Source organism: Triticum dicoccoides, chromosome 3B, assembly GCF_002162155.2.
Source record: "Triticum dicoccoides isolate Atlit2015 ecotype Zavitan chromosome 3B, WEW_v2.0, whole genome shotgun sequence".
NCBI classification, from domain to species: Eukaryota; Viridiplantae; Streptophyta; class Magnoliopsida; order Poales; family Poaceae; genus Triticum; species Triticum dicoccoides.
Genome location: NC_041385.1, coordinates 42,072,807 through 42,099,473, shown reverse-complemented (window position 1 = coordinate 42,099,473; position 26,667 = coordinate 42,072,807). Strand labels below are relative to the sequence as shown.

The 26,667-nt window shown below is 44.5% G+C and overlaps 1 protein-coding gene, 1 long non-coding RNA gene and 1 pseudogene across 2 annotated transcripts; 2 read left to right on the top strand and 1 right to left on the bottom strand.

Moving 5' to 3' along the window:
• Window positions 1–11,496: 11,496 nt before the first annotated feature.
• Window positions 11,497–12,108, bottom strand: LOC119280698. Its single transcript, XR_005138151.1, has 2 exons — window positions 11,962–12,108; window positions 11,497–11,851 (listed from the first exon to the last, which is right to left on the bottom strand). It is a non-coding gene; the product is annotated as an uncharacterized LOC119280698 (long non-coding RNA).
• A 1,146-nt stretch (window positions 12,109–13,254) lies between these two features.
• Window positions 13,255–17,051, top strand: LOC119279217 (lysine--tRNA ligase-like). Its single transcript, XM_037560544.1, has 2 exons — window positions 13,255–14,857; window positions 16,783–17,051. The coding sequence occupies exons 1-2, from the start codon at window positions 13,255–13,257 to the stop codon at window positions 17,049–17,051; spliced, it is 1,872 nt and encodes a 623-aa protein (XP_037416441.1).
• An 8,327-nt stretch (window positions 17,052–25,378) lies between these two features.
• On the top strand, window positions 25,379–25,517 carry LOC119282979 (annotated as a pseudogene).
• Window positions 25,518–26,667: the final 1,150 nt, after the last annotated feature.

The window sequence follows — 26,667 nt, the reverse complement described above, 5'->3', positions numbered from 1 at the left end:
GTTGTGATTGTCAGGCTTCATTTTTGTGTCGGTGATTGGTTGATTGCTGTGCTTGCAAGTAGCTAGTTGGATGCTCTGTTTTTCAGGTTCTAGGAAAAATTCTCTAGGTAGCTGCGCTTGTGCTATGCATATTGTGAGTTAATATGATCCTGACTGACCAATATTGCATGTTAGTCTTTCTTTGTTGTTTGTGTTCTGAGAATTAATAGATGGGATGAATTCATGGCTGCCAACTCCTTAGCTCTCGTGGCTGTTACATATGTTTCTTGCTATGGTGACAGTCATGCTTAGAACATGGTTTGTTACATATGTTACTATCTTTAGATAGTCAATCATGCTTATGTCGCTCTACTCGTCAAGTTCATGGTGCTCCCTCTCTGCTGTAGGAGAACAAACCCTGGAGGAAAGAGGTGTTCCAGAACCTGAGGTGCTCTCTCTGCTCCCTCTCTGACAGATGTTGTAAGTAGATGCTTGCCAAGACTTGGTGTCATATTATGTAGTGTTTTTCTCAACTAGTCACTATAAAACATGTTGCTTGGCAGTACTTTTGTGGCAAAACTATGTCTCCAGCTTGGCAAAGATGATGGTGCCAACAATTGGATTTGATCGTTAGTTTTGCTAGCTTATGTACAATTGAAGTTAGGGTTCCTCTCATTTCAAAGCACTTTTGATCAAAGCATGCTTTTGTTTTTTTCGTCTCCTTATAATATTATCGGCCAACCCTTTGTGTAAGATTTTTTAGCGTCTTTTTTGACGACTCATTGTAAAAGATTTAGCTTGTGAAGTAGCCTGGTCACTGATTCTTTATCCTTGTTGCTATGGCCGTCAGGTTCTGTGTCTATGGAATGGATGATGATGGTGAACAACCAATGGATCTGGCCAAATATGCCTTTGCCATTGTAGGGAGTGTTGGCCTTGCAAGCGGACGTGCGTGGGAGTAGGTGGCCCTATTGGTTGAAGGCAGGGGGAACTCGCTCGACATAGCTCAGCAACCAATAGATAGAACTCGCTCGGTCTACACAGATTGAAATACAAGATAACAGATAGGCATTTTTCATGTTTATTTTCTCCCTTGGTTGTCTGTGTCTCGGGAGTTTGTAAAATTTGGATGAAATTATGATGTATGTCTAAAGGTCTTGTCTCAGGGAGGGAGTGCTACTGTTGCATACATACATGGATAGTGCTCGAAAATTTGGATTGTATTTTTGGTCAGTGCATGTCAAGAGATTGGGTTTGGATTGGTTGAATGAAGGAATGAATGAATTGATTCATTTACTTGGTATTGATTTGTATAATAATAACCGGCGCATGTACCTATCTATATATCAAGTATGTTGATGTGTGATGACTTTTGGAAAGCAAGTGCTTGCTTGCTTTCAAATTTCCACTAGTAGACCAGAAAAGAAAACTGGAGCGGTGTTTGTATGCTTGTACATGTGAGCAAGCAGAGGACTATTTGGCTGGCAATTGCAAGTAGCAAGCAGCCAACATTCATGCCAAACAAAGATGGATGGACGCTGGGGCTTGTTTTGATTGTCGAAACTGTTATTTGTCGCTCGGACTTGCCAAGAATATGCGTGAATCTTGATGATGGTTCCGCTCGACCATGTGGTCATTTGAATTGAATCTGTGTAGATGGGCAGGTGTGCAACATCTTTCTGTTATACTTGTAATCTACTGGGGTAGGAAGCAGATGAAGCAAGTTTGTTTGTAGATGTTAGAAAGGTAATCAGGTCTAGAATGCATCGCAATGGTATTCATCCTCTCGTGGTTACAAAAACGGAACAATAGAAGGATCCTATTCCTACCTTAGCGCTGCATGCTGCATGCATGCAATGATAGACGTGGGCTGATCATCTCCTGTGGAATAGCTCAACATCTAACCGTATCATCAAGAGGAGAGACAAGGGAGAGGAGATCTCACATGAATTATTGTTATTTAATTAGCCAGGCATAAATAAAAACTACCAACCGATTTGTTGTTTGTTAGGAAACTTAACTAATCTCCCTACATTAATTCTCTCATACGCATCGCTACTCCTCGGAACCAGGCAACGTTAACGCATCCCCATTTAACTTAATTGCATATATCGCTCCGCCTCCTCCTCCCTCCCCCCTTTCCATCCATTGGCTGCCTCCTCCTCCTCCTTAAATTGTTCTGGTCTCTCCTCCTCCTCCTCCTCACTCATTCTCGTTCCATCCATCCATCCATTCGCTGCTGCGCGGCTCACGCGGATCTCCATCCCGTCCGACGTCTCTCCGCGCTCCTTGTTGCCCAACACTTGTCTATAAATGTACAATGCCTCTCGCGCCCGGCAAGTTCTCCTCTGTTTGATCGGTCGACTAAGCGCCACCACCACCCCTCCTCCTTTCTCCTCACGCGATGTCATGTCAAGGGATGCCCTGCCGGAGAGCGGCAGCAACATCTTGTCTCGTCGTCGAACGGCCACACCATGTCTTTGATGCCCTGGCCATACATGTCTCGGAAGCACTCTGTATGAGCACGTCTTTTCTCGATCTAACCTTCCTTTAGGAAATCATGCCGTGGCACCACTCAATCTGATGAGTTTTCTTTTGATGGGAGAGATGAGATGCCGACACCAAGTCACTGGCAAGAGCGAAAATCCAGACGCTAGGCGAGATATGGATGGAGTATGTTCCTGTCAAGGCCGCCGAGAGATGTTTGTTTCAGAAGATTCACACAAGCCAATTCAAGCAATGGTTAGTTATTATATGGAAGTAATGTATGCATCGGCGCTTGTTCACTGCTTCTTTCCTTGCATTGGTAGAGATGTTTTCTTGTTGCCACATGTCTTGGTCTTAGATTTGTAGAGAGTAGTTGAACCATTCAGTAGAGTGCAATATATATGTAAAACTTCATCCGTGATGAGCGCCATTTGACAGTATTTACGAGCACGAATTAGTTGATAAAAGAATGGGTAAATAAAACTAATTACATTGATCTTAGCTGAACTCCAGTAGTAGTAAAACATACTAGTGTAAACTATAGATATAATAATATTAATGCCCTGACTGTTGGGTAAATAATGATGCTATCAAAGTGGTTTAGATATCTTTTTCATCTGTATGTAGGCTGCAATTTGTTTTCCTAGTGATTGATTCAACTATAAAACTAGGCCCCAGTTTTAAATTGCTCTTAGTTCTTTCTTTTTGTTCAGAAGATACATTGGTACACTAGACCAACTGTGTCCCTCTAATAATGGTAGAGCAAAAGCATGGGTGTGGTTAAAAAATTACCTCGGAGTACTGATCCAGTGAAAGATAAGCCCAGCAAGTATTAATATGACTGGTTTTGGTAGAAATGTAATCCCTGTTAGATTGTATATATGAGGGTGTTGAGTGCAAAATGATGATGAGTTAACTGCATGTTTTTCACACACGCAAAGGCACTCAGGTGCTAGCAGCCAGCACAGCCTTGAATAGTCATCAGACCAGATTTACAAATTTTTCTTGTGGCACAACTAGAAGATAGATTGTGCTTGCAGAAACAAAAGGTAGTAGGAAGTATGATTATGAAAACTGGCTTTTTCATTAAGTTGTACAAGATGATCAGAATACTAGGCTCCGGAATAGTTATGAGTATGGTACGTTGGTACATTTTGTGTTAATCCTTCATCCTTTTGTAGTAGCAGGAAATACTTTTCGCTCATGTAGTGCGGTCGTGGATGCATTTCTTTTCGACGCGTTATGCTGCCGAAATTTCCGGCTGAAATCACCATCACTTGTCGAAATTTTAGCCTTATTTGTAAGGAAACAAAAGCCTCAGGGTGCTGGCTGCAAGATTTCAGGGTCTTGGCTGGAAGATCATGTTGTTTGTGGGGGTGGAAAAAGGAAAGGACGAAGAAATGTTTTAGGTGTTAAAATGTATTTACATTCGTTCATCTTAGGGTTTCAATTTCAAAAATTCCAATTCCATGTAATTACAAAGCATTTGTTTGGTTGCAGCGAAAAGGAACAAAAGAACCAGAAGGACCAATTTATTGGCTCACGAATGTTGTTGAGTTTCCTTTAGAGCCTTCCAAAACATAGAGTCGGCCTTGCACGCCTCCTTACCTCAGCTGACACTGCCTCGACATATTATTGCAGACATGCAAGCTCCAGCCCCTCTCCTTGTCATTAGTGAAGAGTCAGAAATACGTACATACCGTTGTTGTGTCTACGGCCTGAGGCTGTGGTTGGCTTACGAGCCCGTGACACGCTCTCTACCAGCTCTTGTTTTTCTCGTCGTAGCGTGTAGCACAAATTCTGCCGGCATGGTTCCGTATCGCGAGTTCCATACCGTCGACCTGGAAGCAGACGATATAGGAGGCGAACAGTGAGGCGATCGTTGGCTGAAGACGGAGACACATCGTCGGCGAGCAGCAACTGGTGCAAGCTATGGTGGTTGCCAAACGAGGTTTCAGATCTACCGATGCATCCTACTCCTAGACGTGATGACCAGGGAATATACGTTAACCTAACAAGTATTTTGGAATTGATGGATCAAAAAGATTTCCATGTGGTGTGGATTTCAAATGCCTCGCTGAAATGTGTATTATTGGAGCAGTGCGTGTGCGTGAGAGTGAGAAGAGTGGGGACTGGAGAAATGGGAAGGGAAAGGGATCGCCTCACTTTTAAAGACGCGACGAGGAAGCATAATCAATCCATTTACACATACAGGTTCTTGAGCAGCTTGCTGCCTCGCTGACCTGGCAGTAGCTGTTGTGCTAGGTAACATGTGACACGCGAGTTATAAGTGCGGTCCCAGTGCAATATGGCAGAGGCGGTCTCCTCGAAGTAAATTTATCACCTCCACGCATCCCCTTTGTTTGTTTTCCTCTTCCAATTTTATTCTTCTTTGAGTGTTGTACACCAACCAGCCGGATGCACTTTTTTGGAAAAGAAGGTTTACCTTCAGCCTCTACATTCATGATGCATATAGTCATTTTTATTTAATATTGAACATGATACATAATAAGTGCAATCAGGACCGAACAATTACAAAATATATAATAAACACCTAGGAGTAAGTCGACATCTTCCGCAACAACGCCTTCTAGAGCCAGAGCGAAGAGGAACATTAAGATTCTCGCCATCAAGGACAATGGCAAGGGTAAGGGCAAGGGTAAGGAAGAAAGCAAGAATTCATAGAAGCGAACAAGATCTGAGCCCTTATTAACGACCATGAAGAACATAGTGTACAAGAAAGTCCTTAGCACATGAAGTCGCCGGATCAAATTATAGCAAGTCAAAGTAAAGTATGTTCATTTCTGCATTACAACCACATAACTATTGTAGATCTTAATGCACACTAACTTGAGTTTGTTGTTGTGTAGTACTCAGGGGAGCATAGTCAGTCTTCAGAAACCATGAGTATTCCTTTCGCGACATCTGCCCGTCCTATACCTGTTTAAGCTGGAAATAACAAGAGATAGCGTGAAATTTCAAACAGATGCAGGAGGAAGATGTTTGTACAGTGACTTGCTAAAAAAGAACAAAAATACTAAGGTGTCGTATTTCTTTCTAATGCATATGTTTTTTAATATGGTAATAACCTGCGGGATCTAATATCATATATAGCAATATAAAAACTGAATTAAACTTCAATTGCATAGAATCTCTTGTTAGAAATACATGGATAAGGAACTATGTATCTGATAATTAATGAAGAACCCAAGCTGAGTGAAGCCATCAGTGATCTTCTAATATCTCTACTATCTCAACTATTAAAGGATGAGTTTTTCTAGGCGACAGATACTTCAATATGAAGAAACGGAACATAATCTGTTGATCTGCTTATTTCTGTACCTCTGTGATAAGATTTAGCATGCAGCTGTCCTTAATTTCTAACACGTCTTAAACATCAATTTCAGGCCTCAAAATTCAATGCAGAAGGTGATTCCAAAGTACCATGTACAGGATTAGAAACATCAACCTTAAGCTATCTGCAAAAAGATTCAGACCAAGCTTTGCATTCGATTTTTACAAATGGTACACCAGTATGAGTGTCACCATTGTAGAGTACTGACTTTTATGTCAGGTTACCTTGCATAAATCTGTATGATTCTGCCATTGTATTTTGCTTTGTTGACATGCTTTGTGGGTGTGTACAATTCAAAATTTGGTCATGATTGGCAGATGGATCAGGAAAGGTTTAATCCTCATCTCACTAAATAAACAACCTAATCCTAACCGTATACCGATACTACTCATCTAGCTAGCCTTATACTGCAACCACAAGTTAATTTTACTCCTCCCTAATTAACAGTACTCCTGAATGACAGATATAACTACTCCTGAATGACCAATACTACTGGAGGAGTACTCCTTAACTGAAAAGATTTAACTTAATTAAAGGAAAAGGCTTCAGTTTATTTTTATTAACAAAGAATGTTTGCTTGTATACTTGGGCATCACGGGAGAGGAAAGTTCGGATAATTTTTGGCAGCGTCAGTAGTACGAAGAATCATAACGTCACCGGACATCAAGTTTGAGGTGAAGAATTTCACGGAACTGAAAACCTTGGGTTATGGCAGACAGGGTAAAAGATTTGTTGGCACAACAAGGATGCTTGAAGGCATTGCGGGAAGTCATGTCAGCTAAGATAGAAGTATCATGTGATGGATGAGAATTCGTGGAAGATGATTTGGGAGTCTCGAGCGTGTCATATAGTCGAACGAGTTCGGCTTGGTCATACTAGGCAGTCTGGGATCAACGCAAGTCGGTTGGTATAGAAGACGGTGCTGGAATCGGCGACGATGACAAAGGTGTGTGATGCTGATGGTGACCGACTTCTGGGTGTGGAAACACGCGGCATGGGCCTGAGTGCTTGTGTGGCTTCGACAAGACTATGGCGCAGGGTTGATTCAAGATGGTGCACATGAGAGATTGGAGTCGATGGGGCGCGGGGGTGGATGGATCATCTACCATGGAGTCATGTTGAAGATGGAGCTGGAGTCTGGAAGACTTCACTCAGTGTTGATTGAGGGGCTACGACGTAAGAGCTCAGAGAGTCGAAGCCTATTCAGTAGGAAAAAGCGAGGGACACGTAGTTCAGACTAGAGCCCAGTGGTCTGATGGAAGCATGAAACTCGTCATCGGTCGATGATGATCGATGGTACTCTGCAGTGGGGGGTTGAGTGGTGTGGTTTCACGACCCTTGAGACTCGACCGGGACAGCGGAGGCTCGATACGGTAATAGCGGCGAGGCGTGCGGTATGCACGGGACATGGAGACAGGCCAGGGCTCTGGTGGTCATACATGTGGTGAGACAACTTCGAATTTGACTCGGGATGACTACAAGCAACGGTGAAATTTCTTCATGTTTCAGACAGGCGGTCAAGAAAGGAGCGGTGATGTTGAGTTCAGGTAACTCTTATGTGTGATATCCAATATGTGAGTTGTTTACTTTCACGCAGGTCAGTGATCAGTGTGTGATGGCGTTGGACGGATACTCTGAAAGTTGGGAGCACAAACTAGAGCAACAAGTTACTTAATTTTGCTCGAGTGTTGACTGTGGTCAAGAAAAGAAGGGACTACAAGTTGCAGGTGGAGTCACATGGAGTCTTTGGAGTAGCAGCGATACTCATGGGATAAGCTCAAGTCCAATGCACATGGAAGTTTGACGCATGGACAAATCCAGGGTGGTGGAGTATATTTGCCAAGGTGGAGTTTGTTGGAGTTGTGTCGAATATAGTGTACAAGATAGGTTACAGTTGGACTTGTAGTTGTATTGTATTTAGATAGGATATGGAGTTGTGTCCTAGTAAGAAACTTGTATCCTAGGTCTCTCATATATAGCGGGGGTAGACACATCGATGTAACCTATCCTGTACACTATATTCGACACAACTCCAACAACACCTTTATTTTCAGATGTGGTAATCACAAGCAAACATGCTAAGCGCATCTCCAATGGCAACCCACAGATTCTCTCCGGCATACGTCCGAGGACAGGGAGGTAACAGTCCACGGACACAGATGCAGAGGACGCCAACGCTAGTCGCATACTTTTCAAACTCTTTTCAGCAAACTGATGAAATTCATGCAAACACGGCCGAATTTCATACAGACATGACAAATTTCATACAAACAGTATGAAAATGATTACAATTTGGACATATTTTAACTAAAAAGGTAAAACTATGTGCACTTACGGTCGCACGGAGCTCTACTCCCACAATACAGATATACTACACTAGTCTACGGCCGGCCGAGACGGATCACTTTGGCTTCAATATGTCTGGCAACCCGCTCACCAGACTGTCCGGAGTCCCGGAGGCATATTTTCTCCTTTATCTTCCCTATGTTCGGCTGCACCGCTCATAGGAGTGCCGAAGAGGGTGCTGTCAGAGGGAAATGGTGCTTCCGTGAAGCTCAGGCGGGTGCCCAGGATGGTCTAATATAAAGAAGAACCGGACAGGTCACAGGTTGTACAAGCCGGCGGGCGCAGACATTCTGGCAGCCACCTCGTCCACATCCACGCTTCCGGCTTCTTTCTCTACGTGCATGGCGTGGCTACGCGCGCATCGACGGCGGAATGGCACGGTCGCAGGCACTGGATGCACCGATGTACATGCCGGTGTGGAGCAACTCGCCGCTCCTCATCAAGTTGGCCTGGAGCGGTGAGGTGCTGAACCACGCGACGGTTTGGGGTGACAACTTGCTCCATATGGTCAACACGGGAGGTGGACCAGCAAGCTGCCTCACTTGTATCCGGCGTTGTCGGCGGGCCACCCAGCCAGCTTGTATGCCGGAGAACTGCTCTTCGAAAGCCATCGGGAGAGTGGAGAAATTGGTGTAGAAGGAGATGGGAGCGGCGGAGGGTTGCGATTCTTGCCCGGCATTGCGTTTAATGTCGGCTCGCTCATGAGCAGATGTGTGGCTGGAGTAGATTTGTCGGCTTCCATGCGGGTTTAATGGAGGCTTGTGAATGCGGCGAAGAGGCATGTTTAGCCAGGCGTGTAGCCGGCGGTGCACTCGGCTGGTGCACCGCTTCAATGGCGGAGGCAGTGAGAGGTCACATCCGCCCTGAGACATCTTTAATGCGGAATGGCGTGCTCTACAGCAGCATGAATGCGGGCAGCTGGCGCCGGGCGGGAGCGTGCGGAAGGGGAAGGGGATTTGGTAGGCTAGGGCGGTCAGAAACGCGCTTGGGATTGGTCCGGACTCCCGCAAACATCCCCCAGTTTTTTCTCCGTTTTACGGGAGAAATCGCGTCCGGACTGCCCCATAGGCCGATACAGGCCCGTGTTGGATGGCTTCCGCGATCCCCACAGCGTGGTTCAGACGGTTGCGGGTGCTTTACGGGTCAGCCTTGAAGATGCCCTAATAAGGCAACGGCCCCTCAAGTCGATGAAATTTCTAACATTCCTGTTTTGAGTTTCCGTGTATTCGTAAGGTAACCAGACAAAAACAAAATAAGTTTCCACTTATTATGGATAGGAGGGAAATTAAGCAACAATCACTGCTTAATTTCGCTGAGATGCAGTACAATGTGTGCACTAGCATCCACCGGCATCACCATCGCCAACCGCACCAGGGCGGACGTTGGTTTGGCAGTTGCGGAGACAAACCTTGGGGTTACATGACCGAAGGATGACAGGGTATGGCAAGGCATGACAGGGGTCTGCTGGCATGTTGCGAGGAAGACCCATCATGCATGTAGGACGTTTCCATGATGCGAAAAGAGCACAAGGACAACCACCATTATTTTCACGGCAGCAGTCCCCCAACGCCGCCCCGATGAGTCCGCCACCGCCTGCCTGTCAACATTCATGGCCTGAAGCCTGCCGACTAGAGTCCCATGCCGCATCAACTGACGAGGCACATGGCCGGCCACAGCTTTCGGTCGAGTTCCACCAACCAACCCAGAAAAGATCAAAGGGACCGAGAGCCGAAGCCATCGCTGCAAGCCGGGGCACACCACCAGGCGAAGCACCCCACCACACCCATCACCGAGCAGCGCCGCCACCGCCAGATCGGAGACGCGCCCCTGCGAGGAGCCGCGCCCATGGAAGGCCCCGCTGCCGCCAGCACTGCCCGGGCTTCGCCCGACAGAGACCCTTGGCGGCGGCGAGGGAGAGGTGCTGGAGGAGAGGGCCGGTGGCTTGTGGGACTAGGGTTCTCCGAAGCCGCCACTACGAGCGATGCGCGGGTCTAGTCCTGTCGGCTAAACTACATGTGTAAAGAAACTAGTATCACTCATAGTAAGATGGGATGGCGGAAGATGGTGGCGGCAGATCCTAGAGCGCGCGCATGCGGTGCACGTTATGGGACACCTAGACCGGCCGGGCTTTAGGCCACCGGATTAGATAGTGTGTGTTATGCGTACAGAGCACATATGTATACCTGTAGGTGTGGTGACTTTGTTCGTCTAGAAGGTGGCTTGGGTTGATCCTTGTATTCATTTTGCCACACTCTGTTGAATAATTAATAAAGATGGTTGTATGCATTATGACTGACCCTATTTTTTTTTCATTTTTATTTCCTTCATTTATCCTTAACGAAATTATACAGATGGATATTTTTGATCGAAACCCAAGAATCCATGCACGAGCCCTCAGTGTGGTCCGCGCCTGCCAGAGCCTCACGACCCCATGGGTTCCTTTCGGTCTGCGTGCCCGCACCTTGTTTGTTTGCTATGGCCATGTCCATGTGTAACTGCGCATCGCTGGTGCCCAGTAAGCGCTTAGGATGCACAGCCATCAACGTAGATTCGGGTCGATTGCGGTCCCCATCACATCGGCAATGTGTCCCGTGCGCAAACCACGACTGCACTGGATGTAGCAAGCCCCAATGATTCCTGGAGAACGGCTGGGCTGGTGTCGAGCACAGTACTTGCCCAAGAACTGGCGTGGCTCAGTGGCAAAACTAGATGAGAAACACAATGCTTCATTGGGATCGCATATCCGGAAATCATCCTGTCTAGCCTTCTTGAAATTCCGAGAAGGGCAAGCTTATCTTCATAACTTTCTGATCCCTCCTACTCCTATTGCGTTGTGGACGACATTGACTACCATTTTTTGTTGAACATTTAGAACAGATAAAGATTTGACTGCATCGCTGTATGATTTTTAGGTTTTGGGATAGTGCATGTGTTAGGATCCGAGAGACAAGTGGAGAACCAGCGGGGAAAGGGATGATCTTTAAAGATTGAAGGTGTGCGAATTCATTGTAGCCGAAGGACAAAACCCACTTGCTTACGTTTGATCAATGACGACGCAGTTCTTGCTGCCTACCGTGCATGAAAATGGCTTCAATTTCTTCATTACTAACACGAATTACTAAACAAATTGTCAGCTCGGAAGGACGAACACTAGCTATATATGTGCGTTATAACTTGCACACCATTCACAATTTCACGAGCTCCATCAATTTACTACGCTGTCAAAGGAAGATAAATCAAGGAGACTAGAGCAGCACACCTCTACAAAGGGAGAGGGGAGGCTAGAGGACCACACCTTAATTTTCAGATGTGGTAATCACAAGCAAACATGCTAATCAGGCAACCGCCCCTCGAATCGATGAAATTTCTGACATTCCCGATTCGAGTTTCCAAGTAGGAGTATTTGACTGGAAGCTAGACAGAAAAAAGAACCCAAGATTTTACATATTATGGAAACAGAGAAAAATTAAGCAACAATCACTGCTTAATTTCGCTGAGATGGAGTACAGTATGTGCACCGGCATCCACCGGCATCACAATCGCCAACGGCACCGGGGCCGACGTTGGTTTGACAGTTGCGTTGACAAGCCTTGGGGTTACACGGCCCAGGGATGACAGGGGTCTGCCGGCAGTCTTCAGGGATTAGCGAGCCGCCACCATTAGCCGTTGCCTGGATCATCAGATCTATATGTTCGTTCCAGCATATAAAGATTGCAGAGATTTATTATGAGAAAACGATAGTGGAAAGGTCGCCATACAAAATTGATCACAAAACATGCTCCAAACATACATACCTGAGGATAGCAGCGCAACAAGGGCAAGCGAAAGTAGTAGCATCTTGTAGAACGACCTCATCCTGTCTTGATGGTGGCAACCTGAGAGAGAGAGATTGAGATTGAGAAAGCGTGTTTACTGGGAGGTTAAGCCAATCTTTTCAGATATGCCTGGGTTCCTGCTCTGTGATTAGGGTCTTAGATGGCTTTTTATAATGGACATAGGTGTATGCTACAAGTTTTCGATTTATTTACATATATGTTAACATTTAAATACATTAATTGAAATCATCGGTCTGTATCCTATAAATGTGTATGTTGATATACACCCAAAACATACAGCTCATATGTATAGTAAAAAATATATTTATAGTATTTTTTTGCGAGGAATATTTATATAGTATATTTACACCCAAAACATACAGCTCATCTACTAATGGCATTAATTATTAATTGTGCATATATTCGTAAATTGATTGCCTTGAAGGAAAAACCAAGGATCCATTTATGGCATATTGACTGCCCGCAAAAAAAGAATATATGCACAGTTAATATAAATCTTGACTGCCCCCAAATATGTGCAAATTACTTTATTCTGTGAAAATATATAAGGAGGTTGTTTTTGGCAAGGTAGTGAGAATCATGATTTTATTGTGATTTTTTACGATGTTATGATCTAAATTGATTAGATATCCATATTTTCACGATCCTGCTCTTTTTGAATAGTTTGGTTTCCTTCCCACATATGTCACGTGGTCACGATCCTACTAGTTATGAGCCAACGATTTGCAATTTTATCATAGAGGATCAATCCGATCCCAACTCATGATCCTGACTATCTTCTTCTAAGCTTCTATACTACCCTCTTCATAAATACATGATTTCTTACCAAGATCTTTTATAACTCTAGCTACTAATTCGCAAAAGTAAATGTTACGTATCAAATTTGCAATGACAAATATTTGCATAATAATAAATGACCACGGAGTTAGACGCTAATCGACCGAGGTCTTTTTTATTCCCTAAAAAAAGAAGACCTCGGCGTCTGGTACGTGCCTGTTCCCCTGAATTTCCCTTGGGGTGGAGTCTCGGGGATCGTTTATGTAGTGTGCACGCTAAGCTTACGTAGTGTCACCCTAAAAAAAGAAAAAAGTGTACGTAGTGTCCACCTGTCCCCATGTATATAAACAGAAACGAAAACGAAGGAGGTGCAAGGTCAACAAAATCTCCGATCTAAAATTTTCCATAGGACTATACCGCGAGCGAGTTTTAGCCGACGCACGCCTTCGGCTCCTGCTTTGAACTCTGAGATCGATGGCGGACGATGGCGTCGATCCCACCCAGTACTACCAGAACAGGCTCAGCGCCCTCGCCGCGCAGAAGGCCGCCGGCGTGAACCCCTACCCGCACGCCTTCCAGCCCACCGTCTCCGTTGCCGACTACGTCCACAGGTACAGGGGCCTTGCCGACGGGGAGAAACTGGTCGATGTCACCGAGTCCCTGGCCGGGAGGATCATGAGCAAGAGGACGTCGTCCTCCAGCCTCCTCTTCTACGACCTCCACCGCGACAGCGCCAAGGTCCAGATCATGGCGGACGTCGGGACCTCGGAGCTGGAGACGCCCGAGGAGTTCTCCGCTTTCCACTCAGGCGTGAAGGCCGGCGACGTCGTTGGTGTGTCTGGGTTCCCCGGGAAGAGCAGTAGGGGCGAGCTCAGCATATTCCCTGCCCGGTTCGTTGTCCTCTTGCCCTGCCTGCACATGCTGCCGCGGCAGCCGAATAGGCATCGGCTCGTGCCGCCGCTGCCGTGGGCTCCCGGCATGCTCAGGAACATGGAGAGCTACGCCCTCAAGGACAAGGAGACACGGTACCGTCGGCGGTACCTCGATCTCATGGTGAACCGTGAGGTGAGGTCCGTCTTCACCGTGCGAGCCCGCATCGTCTCCTTCATCCGCAACTTCCTTGATGAGAGTGGGTTCATGGAGGTGGACACCCCGATGATGAACGTGGTGGCCGGTGGCGCCGCCGCGAGGCCGTTCGTCACGCACCACAACGACCTCAACATGAAGCTGTACATGCGCATCGCGCCGGAGCTCTACCTGAAGCAGCTCATTGTCGGCGGGCTGGACCGCGTGTACGAGATCGGGAGGCAGTTCAGGAACGAAGGCATCGACACGACGCACAACCCGGAGTTCACGACGTGCGAGTTCTACATGGCATATACGGATTACAACGACCTCATGGAGCTCACGGAGGAGATGCTGGGCGGCATGGTGAAGGAGCTCACGGGCGGCTACAAGGTACAGTACCACGCCAATGGGACCGACAAGCCGCCTATCGAGATCGATTTCACGCCTCCGTTCGCGCGAATCGACATGATAAAGGGACTGGAGGACATGGCCGATCTCAACATACCGGAGGAGGATCTGTCGACTGACGATGCCAACGAGTACCTGATGGAGGCCTGTGCCAGGTACGACATTACGTGCCCGCTTCCACACACGACGGCACGGCTGCTGGACAAGCTTGTCGGGCACTTCTTGGAGGAGACATGCGTGAAGCCGACGTTCATCATCAACCATCCGGAGATCATGAGCCCGCTGGCCAAGTCCCACAGGGACGAGGCCCGGCCTGGACTGACCGAAAGGTTTGAGCTGTTCATCAACAAGCATGAGGTGTGCAATGCCTACACGGAGCTGAACGACCCCGTCGTGCAGAGGCAGCAGTTTGAGGAGCAGCTGAGGAATCGTCAGGACGGTGACGATGAAGCAATGTCCATGGATGAAACGTTCTGCACTGCCCTTGAGTATGGCCTGCCGCCGACCGGAGGCTGGGGTCTGGGGATTGATCGCCTCACCATGTTGCTGACGGATTCCCAAAACATAAAGGAGGTCCTCTTGTTCCCGGCCATGAAGCCTCAAGACAGCTAGCTGTTTGAAAACATGAAATTCTTGTCCTATGAAAGAAACAAAATGGAATTTAAGTTATGGACAGTAATTGCCAATTGTCAATATGGTTTCCTAGTTCTGTGCTTTACAAATAGTTAATTTCTGCACTTCGAGAAATAACAAGAAATAACAAGGAATGGTTTCCTAGTTCTGTGCTTTACAAATAGTTAATTTCTACAAATAGTTCTATCTTATTTTAATGGACATTAACTCCCATTGTCAATATGGTTTTCTGTTTCATTGAGTTTCTATAAGCCTCTGACTAACCTCATGTTCATGTAATATGTTTTGGTGTTTTTTTCTTCTGAAAAAGAGGACAACTCCCGTCCCAGAATCCCACATACAACAAGATGTTTCTGCTCCAAACGGTAGATCGGAAACATCTGCACTCGCCGGCCGAAGCAGATGCGAGCAAACATAAAAAACTCCGCTCCACTCCCCAGGTAGGTAAGTTGCCGTGATTTGCTACAGAATCTTTTGTTCAAAAGAAATCTCATTGCATCCAACAAAGCTTTGCGATGTCTTGATCCAAGTCAAAAAGTAGACGCAATGCCATCATTACTCAACCGTAAGCAAGAGACAGCACAAGTTGCAACCATGGAACACTTTAAAATTGCTAGATCGGAAATAGTGGAAGCTTCTCAAATAAGTGTGCATGTGTATCACACAAGAACCCGTTAACTTGACTAAAACTTGGCAAATGTGTCAACTACCAAGGAAAATTATGCATATATACAGAAAATAGTTTCAAGAAGTAGCTTACCTATAGACTTATAATCATAATTTAGTCAAAATAGTCTGGGATGGAATCATAATCTATCAGACTATCCAACATTGGACTTAACCGTGACACATCGATAGATCATAGAACTTGGCAAACACTTGATAAAAAGGATACCACTCTTGATAAAAAGGATACCACTCTAGTTAGAATAAAAATGCTAATCATTCATCTCACATCAGTCATTTTGTTTCACTTGATAGTTCATTATTCAATACAAAAAGAGGTATGTCACCACCAATGCATAAGTTCAGTACACATGTTATGTGTGCTTCTCACTAAAAGAATTAATGATTTAGATATATGAGAACTCAAGCATAAACAATTATAATTGGGTAATGTGGGGAATTGCCACACATATACAATAGGTATAAATGGAAAGTTCTAATTGATGAGCATGTAATGCGGCATTGGCATACATATATATAGTACATATGAAAGGGAAGCTGATTCAAGTTCAAGCTAGGTGTGGCCAATCAAAAGGACATGGACATGAGAACGCAAGAATGCACTCGATATCGAATTTCTCATAAGTGAAGGCCTCTAAAATTTACAAAAGTTATGCATGCGTTCTGATAGGAAGGTTACAAAAAAGTTATATTAATATTTTGTTCTACAGAACAACACGATGTTCTTTTCTTGCTTCCAATCATTCATCCGACTTTACAATAAAGAAACAATTCTGAGAATAGAACTTCACAAAAGGCGCATACTACCCACACACATTAGCCCCAAATAAGCCACCAAGCCCCAGGTCAAGAATCTAACAAAGCCAAACGTTAAATAAGGATCCACCATCAGTGCACCACTACCACACAAGCAGCAACCCACCCAAACAAAAAACAAAATAAACAAACAAGAATGAATGCCATATCGCGGTTGTCCAACAAGGACACAGAAGAGGAAGACGACGAAGAAGGCCCCCTCCCAACGCGGGCGGAATCGAAACCGGGACAAAGGCTCCAACTCGTGACGATGATGGCACACCTCCAATGCGACCAATGGAGAGTATGGCGAAGCTACCCCCACAATAGCAGCACCCAGACAGACGTAGAATCTCCTCGAGCAACAGCACCCTCATGGCCCGACCACCTCAGCAACAACGATGACGTCAACACAGATCGAGGAATCCGCAGCCGCCACGGCGCCCCATGGCTTTGATAAGACAAACATACCCACAATCCTGCAACACGCAATCATGTCCCACATCGCCAACCCACTTACAAAGTGCTCCAAAAAAGCTGAACGTACCCACGCCCAGACCAAAGGAGGCAACCCGATCAAAATCAAACATCTCAATCGGAAATTCATAGCCTCAATTAAATGTGAGACCTCAGAAATTAGGAAGCATGGTGATATAAAGGTTATGACTGGAAGAGTTTAGAAAACAAAGATAGGGCAAGAACGATCAGTGTGCTTCTTTGCATTAGGGATTACATCATTGATTTACAGGTTGTAATATGTGAACCTGAAGCAAGACCAAATAGGCTATTCATGGTAAATATGGCCCCATAGTATCCCAACAAAAAAACATAGCTTTCCATAGTTTTAGAATAAATGAGGTATCAACAAAGCATTTTACAATCTTTATGGCTGTTACCAGATAATACTAAACAAACAAATCCTGAAATATCCGCTATAACTTATGTCATACTCATATAAAGATATGATTATGTGATAGTTACTTAATGAAGTGGTTACAAAAAGAACATTAGAAGAGAAAAGTGAAATATTCCTGGGAACAGTGTGTGGTATATTTTGGTCAATATTTAGGGTAGGCCGACAAAATTTGCAAAAACACATATAGTTCTAGAAGTGTAGATTAATCATAGTTAAAATATGAAGCTAAGAAACTTGTAGGCGATAAGCTATTGTTGGAAAGTAGGTTTTAAAAAATGGTGTACATGTAAAATTGCAAAGAAATGTTTTGAGTAAACTCAAAGCTCCAACCTTTTCATGTATGAAGATTAAATTGGTAGCACCAATTTGTCCTGCGGCAGACATGGACCATTGTAAGAGTCTTGCTTAATTATAACATAATGGAATGACTTAAACTACCAATATCACAATTGATTGATTACTTTCTTCTCTTTCGTACGCAGCAAGCATGGAATACATAATCCAACACAGGCAATAATTCAGCACATGACTATATTTTTTTGATGCACAGAGCATAGTAGCCACATCAATTTTCATTAAGTTCAAAGCTGCGAGCATCAATCACAATCATGCTTAAATTGACGAAAACTAAACATTGAAGTAATTCATGTTTGAGATACCAGATTCCATACATCCAGTATCAATGATAATGCAACAAAATTAGGTAAGGTGTGTTGTTGCCATTGTCCTTCTGTGGCTTTTGCTAAGCAGATGCCTAATGCTTTACAAACCAATGCAAAGATAAATCCGATGTTCATCTCTTCTACTTTTTTGTCTCTAAGATTCTAATTCATTCGGTGTATTATGCATCCCATCACATTGGCTCTCATCTCAATAGCTTGTTTTTTCTTTCTAGAGAGTAATTTCTCACACTTTGGAGATACTGAAAATACTTCAATCTTTTATGCAGACTGAACTTATCCATCATATGTATCCACAACAACAATCTGCAATGCGACATGTACAAACATACACATGAACCTAAGAACTCACAATCAAATCATCCAGGAAAGAAGAGAAAGGAATGCAAAGAAAAATTAACCACAACCTGTCACTCACCGGAACACATCTACAAATCGAAACTCAAAAAAAAAAACAAGATCGAAGGAAGAAAGAGAAATAAAAACACAAAAACATAAATCTTGGAGGGCACAGTGATGCCGGCAAAGCTTAAATGAAGCACTTAACTAACTCTCATAGCACAAACACTCTCTCACATTACTGTCGTCGTATTCTAGGGAAACACTCCCATAGACCTCAGCATAGTTAGCCTCTTAACTGCCATCCCCACCGCTGGTGCCATGTCCATGCCATCAATCCTCACCTATGTCCTCGAGCAATGCTGCCATGGATGGTAGTTACAGGTATATAGCAAGAGTAATAACGTGTTTAGTTCCTGCACAATCAGTAGGTTAATTCAGACTGTAGCAAAGGCAAAGTGACTGACTGTGATCTTGTCCTGTATGCCTGCACATCGTTGTAGCTTTTTGCCACAAGCATGTGGAATGGAGGGAAAAGAACAATTTTGGAATGAAATGAATGCTATGTTGTACATCTCCATAAGCTTCCTAGCTCAGTTTGGTAAAATGATGGGAATTGAAATTTTATTGCCTCCCTTGTATTTTTTCCTTTGCGTGCACTTTTCATTTTTCTGTCGGTTCTATGCACTTGGTACAGGCAGTAGTTTTTCCTTTCTAATTGGGGGTGTCAAGGTTTGTTGCTTTGCCTTTTTCCTTTCTAACTTTTCATGCCCTGGTTTTGGTTTTGGCTTCACGTGTGTGCAGAAGTCAGGTTTAACTATAGGTTTCCTTGTTAACACTCATGCTACGTTTATTTGATTTCCTTACTGCCTATGATCATGGTTTTGTAATAGTCTAGCAAAACATCCAAAAATAATGATTTAGTGTGCCTTTGATGAAATAGCGTCAGATTTGACCTTGTCCTGATGTTCGGATTCTATTTGAGTATGTAGGTGTGAGCCAACTTCAACTTCAAAAGGCACCCAACAGGGACTATCTTTCGGTCTCACTTTTGCAAACTTTTTTGAGAGGGAAATGAATATTTTTCTGAAAGGACGATGGTATGCCATGGGTTGGTCTGTAATAGTTGCTTTTGGCGCTGTTTGACTATTAGTGTGTTTGCTGGAGCAGGCATATAACAAGAGCATTAACAGCGTGTTTAGTTTCTCCACGATTAGTAGGTTAACTAGGACTGTAGCAAAGGCAAAGTGCCGCGTTGGTATTGCCCTATATGTCTGCATATTTCTGTAGTTTCTATTGCCACAAGTATGTGGAATGGAGTTAAGTGAACAATTTGGGAATGAACGGCATGCTTTGGTGTACTTCTCCATCACATTGCAAGCTCAATTTGGGAACTCATGGTTACTGAAATTGAGTGCACAGAAATCATCTTGTTATGTCTTTGCAGTGGTTCTATTTCTAGTATACTAGATCAGTGACAATTTATATGGATCAGAGGGAGTTGGTTAATTTATAGTTTTAAGACTATGCAAGATGTCATAGTGAATGTGATCCGTTGTACATATACTGCTCATGCATAATTGTAGGGCTGCAGCTGCAGCTGCTAACATTGCCCCTTTAGGAGTGGCTTGCAAAATAACTGGTTGGCTTGCTTCAAAGCATCATAGTTCACTCTTGGTATTTGTTAATTATATTTAGTATCTTTTTCAGGAACTTTGATATGTAATGTGACATGTGATTTACGGATTAGCTAATGAAGATATCTAATATCATTCTCAGGTGTATTACTGCAATTGGACAATTGTTGAGTCATATACCCTAGAGACCATTGTGTGGTGTGCGCACGGGAGAAATTCACCAGCGAGTCCATTGGTGTGAGGCATGCTTCAACTGCAATAGGTGCCCATGGTGAGTTCCCTTCTGTCTCACTTCCCCTCCTCGATGGTGTATGCTTGCCTGAAATATTTTCTGAGAGAAAAATATGTATTCTTTTATGGGAGAAAAAATGCATACTTTTCTGAGAGGGAAAACTGGATGAGGGTATACCACAAGTTGGTATGCAGTAGGTGCTTTTGGCTATGTTTGGTTTTGACATGGTGTTTCTCTTGTCTTTCTTGATCTACCAACTATTCTTGTCCTTGGCGGATCAGGTATATAGCAAGAGTATTAAATGTGCGTTTAGTTTCTGTGCAATCAGTAGGTTAATTAAGACTATAGCATTGGCGAAGTGACTGACTGTGATCTTGTCATGTATGCCTGCACATTGTTGTAGCTTCTATTTTGGAATGAAAGGAAATGAACTATTTTGGAATCGAAATGCATGCTTTATTGTACATCTACATGACCTTCGAAGCTCAGTTTGGGAATTCAGTCACCTTGTTATGTCTTTGCAAGGGTTATCTATTTTCATTATGTTAATTATGAGTTTTAAGACTATTGAAGAATTCAAAGTGACTGTTATATTCTATATATACACTACTTGTGCATGATTGCAGAGCTGTTGTCGCTGCGAGTGTGTAGTGAGGTATCATGAGAGGAAATAACATCTATGCCCTTCCTATTACATCTAGAAGACGATGTTTTTTCCTGTTACATGGGCCTAATCAATGCGACCATTTTTATCCACTTCAACATTTGTGGAAGTTTAGTGGGCTTTGGTTATTATCCCTTCACATTGGTCAATCATTCCTTTCTTGGCATGGCAGACAAAATCAGATCCATTCTTCGAAGCCAAAAACAACATAAACACGGAGTCAATCATTCCTCTGTTGTTATCATCCCTTCACATTAGTCAATCATTCTATTTCGTTGTTGAAGGAAATATGCCCTAGAGGCAATGATAAAGTTATTATTTATTTCCTTAATTCATGATAAATGTTTATTATTCATGCTAGAATTGTATTAACCGGAAACATAGTACTTGTGTGAATACATAGACAAAACCTATAGTCCCTATTATGCCTCTACTTGACTAGCTCGTTAATCAAATATGGTTATGTTTCCTAACCATAGACATCTGTTGTCATTTGATGAACGGGATCACATCATTAGGAGAATGATGTGATGGACAGGACCCATCCATTAGCTTAGCATTATGATCGTGTTAGTTTCATTGCTACTGCTTTCTTCATGACTTATACAAGCTCCCCAGACTATGAGATTATGCATCTCCCGAATAGCGGAGGAACACTTTGTGTGCTACCAAACGTCACAACGTAAAAGGGTGATTATAAAGGTGCTATACAGGTGTCTCCGAAGGTGTTTGTTGGGTTGTCATAGATCAAGATTAGGATTTTTCACTCCGTGTTTCGGAGAGGTATCTCTGGGCCCTCTCGGTAATACTCATCACTATAAGACTTGCAAGAATTATGACTAATGAGTTAGTTGCGGGATGATGTATTACAGAACAAGTATGGAGACTTGCCGGTAACGAGATTGAACTAGTGTATTGAGATACCGACGATCGAATCTCGGGCAAGTAACATACCAATGAAAAAGGGAACAATGTATGTTGTTATGCGGTTTGACCGATAAAGATCTTCGTAGAATATGTAGGAACCAATATGAGCATCCAGGTTCCGCTATTGGTTATTGACCAGAGACGTGTCTCTGTCATGTCTACATAGTTCTCGAACCCGTAGGGTCCGCACGCTTAACATTCGATGATGATTGGTATTATGAGTTTATGTGTTTTAATGTACCGGAGGTAGTTCGGAGTCCCGGATGTGACCATGGACATGACAAGGTGTCTCGAAATGGTCGAGAAATAAAGATTGATATATTGGAAGCCAATGTTTGGACTTCGGAATGGTTCCGGATGAGTTCAGGCATTTACAGGAGTACCCGGGGTTACCGGAACCCTCCCGGGGAGCATATGGACCTTAATGGGCCTTAGTGGGAGAGGAGAGAAGGCAGCCTAGGAAGCCCCCCCCCCCAAGCCCAATCCTAATTGGTTGAGGGGGCCGGCCCCCTTTCCTTTCTCCTTCCCCCTCTTCCTTCTATTCCTAGTAGGACTAGGAAACGGGGAGTCCTACTCCCACTCGGAGGAGGACTCCTCCCCCCTTGGCGCGCCTAGAGAGGCCGGCTGGCCTCCCCCCTCCCTCCTTTATATACGGGGGCAGGGGGCACCCTAGAACACACAAGTTGAAATTGTTTAACCGTGTGCGGTGCCCCCTCCATAGTTACACACCTCGGTCATATTGTCGTAGTGCTTAGGCAACGCCCTGCGCCGGTAACTTCATTATCACCGTCACCACATCGTCGTACTGACGAAACTCTCCCTCGGCCTCAACTAGATCAAGAGTACGAGGGACGTCCCCGAGCTGAACATGTGCTGATCGCGGAGGTGCCGTACGTTCGGTGCTAAGATCGGTCGGATGGTGAAGACGTACGACTACATCAACCGTGTTGTCATAACTCTTACGCTTTTGGTCTACAAGGGTACGTGGACACACTCTCCCCTCTCGTTGCTATGCATCACCTAGATAGATCTTGCGTGATCGTAGGAAATTTTTGAAACTACCGCGTTCCCCAACAGTGGCATCCAAGCCAGCTCTATGCGTAGATGTTATATGCACGAGTAGGACACAAAGAGTTGTGGGCGATAATGGTCATACTGCTTACCAGCATGTCATACTTTGATTCGGCGGTATTGTTGGATGAAGCGGCTCAGACCGACATTACGTGTACATTTACGCGAGACTGGTTCTACCGACGTGATTTGCACATAGGTGGCTGGTGAGTGTCTGTTTCTCCAACTTTAGTTAAATCGAGTGTGGCTACGCCCGGTCCTTGTTAAAGGTTAAAATAGCACACTTGATGAAAAATCGTTGTGGTTTTGATGAGTAGGTAAGAACAGTTCTTGCTACAAGCCCGTAGTAGACACATATAAATTGCAACAACAAAGTAGAGGACGTCTAACTTATTTTTGCAGGGCTTGCTGTGATGTGATATTGTCAAGCATGATGTGATATAAATTGTTTTATGAGATGATCATGTTTTCTAACAAAGTTATCGGCAACTGGCAAGAGCCATATGGTTGTCGTTTTATTGTATGCAATGCAATCCCCATGTAATTGTTTTAGTTTATCACTAAGCGGTAGCAATAGTCGTAGTTACAATAGGTGGCGAAACGACAATGATGCTACGATGGAGATCAAGGTGTCGCACCGGTGACGTTGGAGATCATGACGATGCTTCGGTGATGGAGATCATGAGCACAAGATGATGATGGCCATATCATGTCACATATTTTGATTGCATGTGATGTTTATCCTTTATACATCTTATTTTGCTTAGAACATTGGTATCATTATATGATGAACCCTTACTAAATTTCAAGGTACAAGTGTTCTTCCTTAGTATGCACCGTTGCTACAGTTCATCGTGCCGAGACACCACGTGATGATCGGGTATGATAAGCTCTACGTTCACATACAACGGGTGCAAGCCAGTTTTGCACACGTAGAATACTCGGGTTAAACTTTACGAGCCTAGCATCAGGGCCGGGCCCATAGTGGTGCAGAGTGTGCAGCCCGCATAGGGCCCATCAATTTTAGGGGCCCCAGAATTTTTTAAAAGCCTATGTATATATTCCTGTGCGCTGGGTCGTGCATGGCGTGGGCCACTGGTCCTCTGGGCGCTGAGTCGAGCGTCACAGCCTCACAGGCCGCTCGATGCGTTAACTACTAGCAAGGACGGGTGAAAAACTACTAGCCATGACGTTACCCTAAAAGAATAGATTAGCCCCCAACATGATTAACACGTTATTGGAGGCTGCTGGCCGCCGCCGCTGCTTCTTGCTCACTAGTCCTGAATCCTGATTAGACTAGGCGACATCGGCGCTGCGTTGGGAAATTCTTCGTACCGCACACCAATTCTTCGATGATCAAGCCAAATACTCAAGGTTTAGCACTAGTTAGTATTGTTTATTAATCTCTCAACCCACATCTTATATACAACCAATTGTACATCCAAGTTCTTATTATCTTTGATTCTGTGATCTACTATACTATTGATTCGTATGTATGACAACCATGTGGGCATCTCTGATCGGAGACCATGTAGGCGCATCAAGATGGTAGCAGATATCGATCACATTCAGAGGCAGGTGAGATGGCACATCTAGACAAGATCAAAATTGATCGGACCCAGAATTGGTGACGGGCGACACGACGATAGGCGGGGCAACGATCCTGCCGCTTCCGATTAACTTCATATGATCAACATGTTCCTCACGCCAAAACAGGTAGCCTGTGCCATTGGCTTGTCCTCTTTATTAACTTCGGCTCCTACAGTCCTACAGTCCTACCCCTAATTTATAAATCCCAATTAACTTTTGGCAAGGATTGTTACATTGTTTCGCAAAAAGAAGGATCGTTATATTGTTAGAGATCGGTTCTTGCCTCCATGGTTGAAGATCATAGTATAGCAGTTCAACTGGACAGGGCACGAGACTAGGTGAGTTAGACATTATATCATATACGTTATAAATGCTCGTTAGTTCGTTTTTTAGTGAAATAGGGCCCCATTTTTTTGTTTCGCACAGGGCTCCGAATTTTGCTAGCCCGGCCCTACCTAGCATATGCAGATATGGCCTCGGAACACTGAGACCGAACGGTTGAACATGAATCATATAGTAGATATGACCAACATAGTGATGTTCATCATTGAAAACTACTCCATCTCACATGATGATCAGACATGGTTTAGTTGATTTGGATCACATAATCACTTAGAAGATTAGAGGGATGTCTATCTAAGTGGGAGTTCTTAAGTAATATGATTAACTGAACTTTAATTTATCATGAACTTAGTACTAGATAGTATTTTACATGTCTATGTTGTTGTAGATCAACGGCCCATGCTACCGTTCCTTTGAATTTTAATGTGTTCTTAGAGAAAGCTAAGTTGAAAGATGATGGCATTGGCGGGCATGTTCTCGTCCCACTCCCTCAGCCGCGTCAATAACATCCGCACTGCGCTCATCAATGTGCAGAAGGGCAACCAGTCGGTCGCCGCCTACTTCGCCTCCCTGCGCGGCCTTGCTGTTGAACTCGCCGCCGCCGGGAAACCCATCCAGGATGACGAGTTGATCTCGTACATTCTCCATGGGCTCGACATCGACTACCAGCCGCTCGTCTCCGCCCTCGACGCCCGCGTCACGCCCGTCACACTTGATGAGCTCTATGCCATGCTAAGTAACTTCGATCAGCGCATGGCTCAGTTTCATGGCTCCGCCGGCGGCTTCAAGTCCTCGGCCAACGCTGCATCTCGCGGTCGTGGCGGTGGCCCTCGCTCACGTGGCTCTCCTCACACAAAAGGGCGTCCCGGAGGCACCAGCAACGGTGGTGGCTCCTCCAACTCCCGCGGCAGTCGCTCCACCAACCCCAAACCTCGTCGCGGCGGCAGCTCCACCAGGTCTCCTCCGGATGCCCCTCGCTGTCAGATCTGTGGCAAGCTTGGGCACACGGCCAAAGACTGCTGGTACCGCTACGATGAAGATGAGAACGACTCCCAAGATGAGGACAAAGTTGTTGCAGCTGCGGACGGCTCCTACGACGTTGACACAAACTGGTATGTCGACAGTGGTGCTACCAATCACATCACAAACGAGCTCGAGAAGGTCGCGATGAAGGAAAAGTACCATGGAAAAGATCAAATCTACACTGCCAACGGTGAAGGTATGAGGATCAGTCATGTTGGTCACTCGTTTTTTAGTACCCCTCGCCGTAAAATTCATCTAAAGAAAATTTTGCATGTTCCTAGTGCCGATGAGAATCTACTTTCTGTCCATAGAATTGCCATTGACAATCATGTCTTCCTTGAATTTCATCCTTTCTTTTTCTTGATCAAGGACCAGGCCACGAAGAAAATACTCTATCGTGGTAGATGCGTCCGAGGCCTCTATCCATTGCTTCTGGAGCATCCAAGATTCAATAAACGAGCCTATGGTGTTGCCAAACTTTCGTCAACACGGTGGCACGATCGACTAGGACATGCTGCTTTCTCTTTAGTTGAAAAATTACTTAGGAAAAATAAGCTCCAGTATGTTGGTGAGCGTGATCTTGAAGCCATTTGTGATTCTTGTCAGCGAGAAAAAAGTCATCAGTTACCTTACCCTATATCTACTAGTGTTTCTACCAATCCTTTGCAATTAATCTTCGCTGATGTTTGGGCTCCTGCCCCTAGTTCTGTTGGTAGACACACTTATTACGTAAGCTTCATAGATGACTACAACAAATTTTCATGGATATATCTTCTCAAGAGAAGATCCGACGTTTTTCAAGTTTTCAAAAACTTCCAAGCTCTAGTTGAAAGAAAATTTGATCGTAAGATTATTACAGTCCAATCGGACTGGGG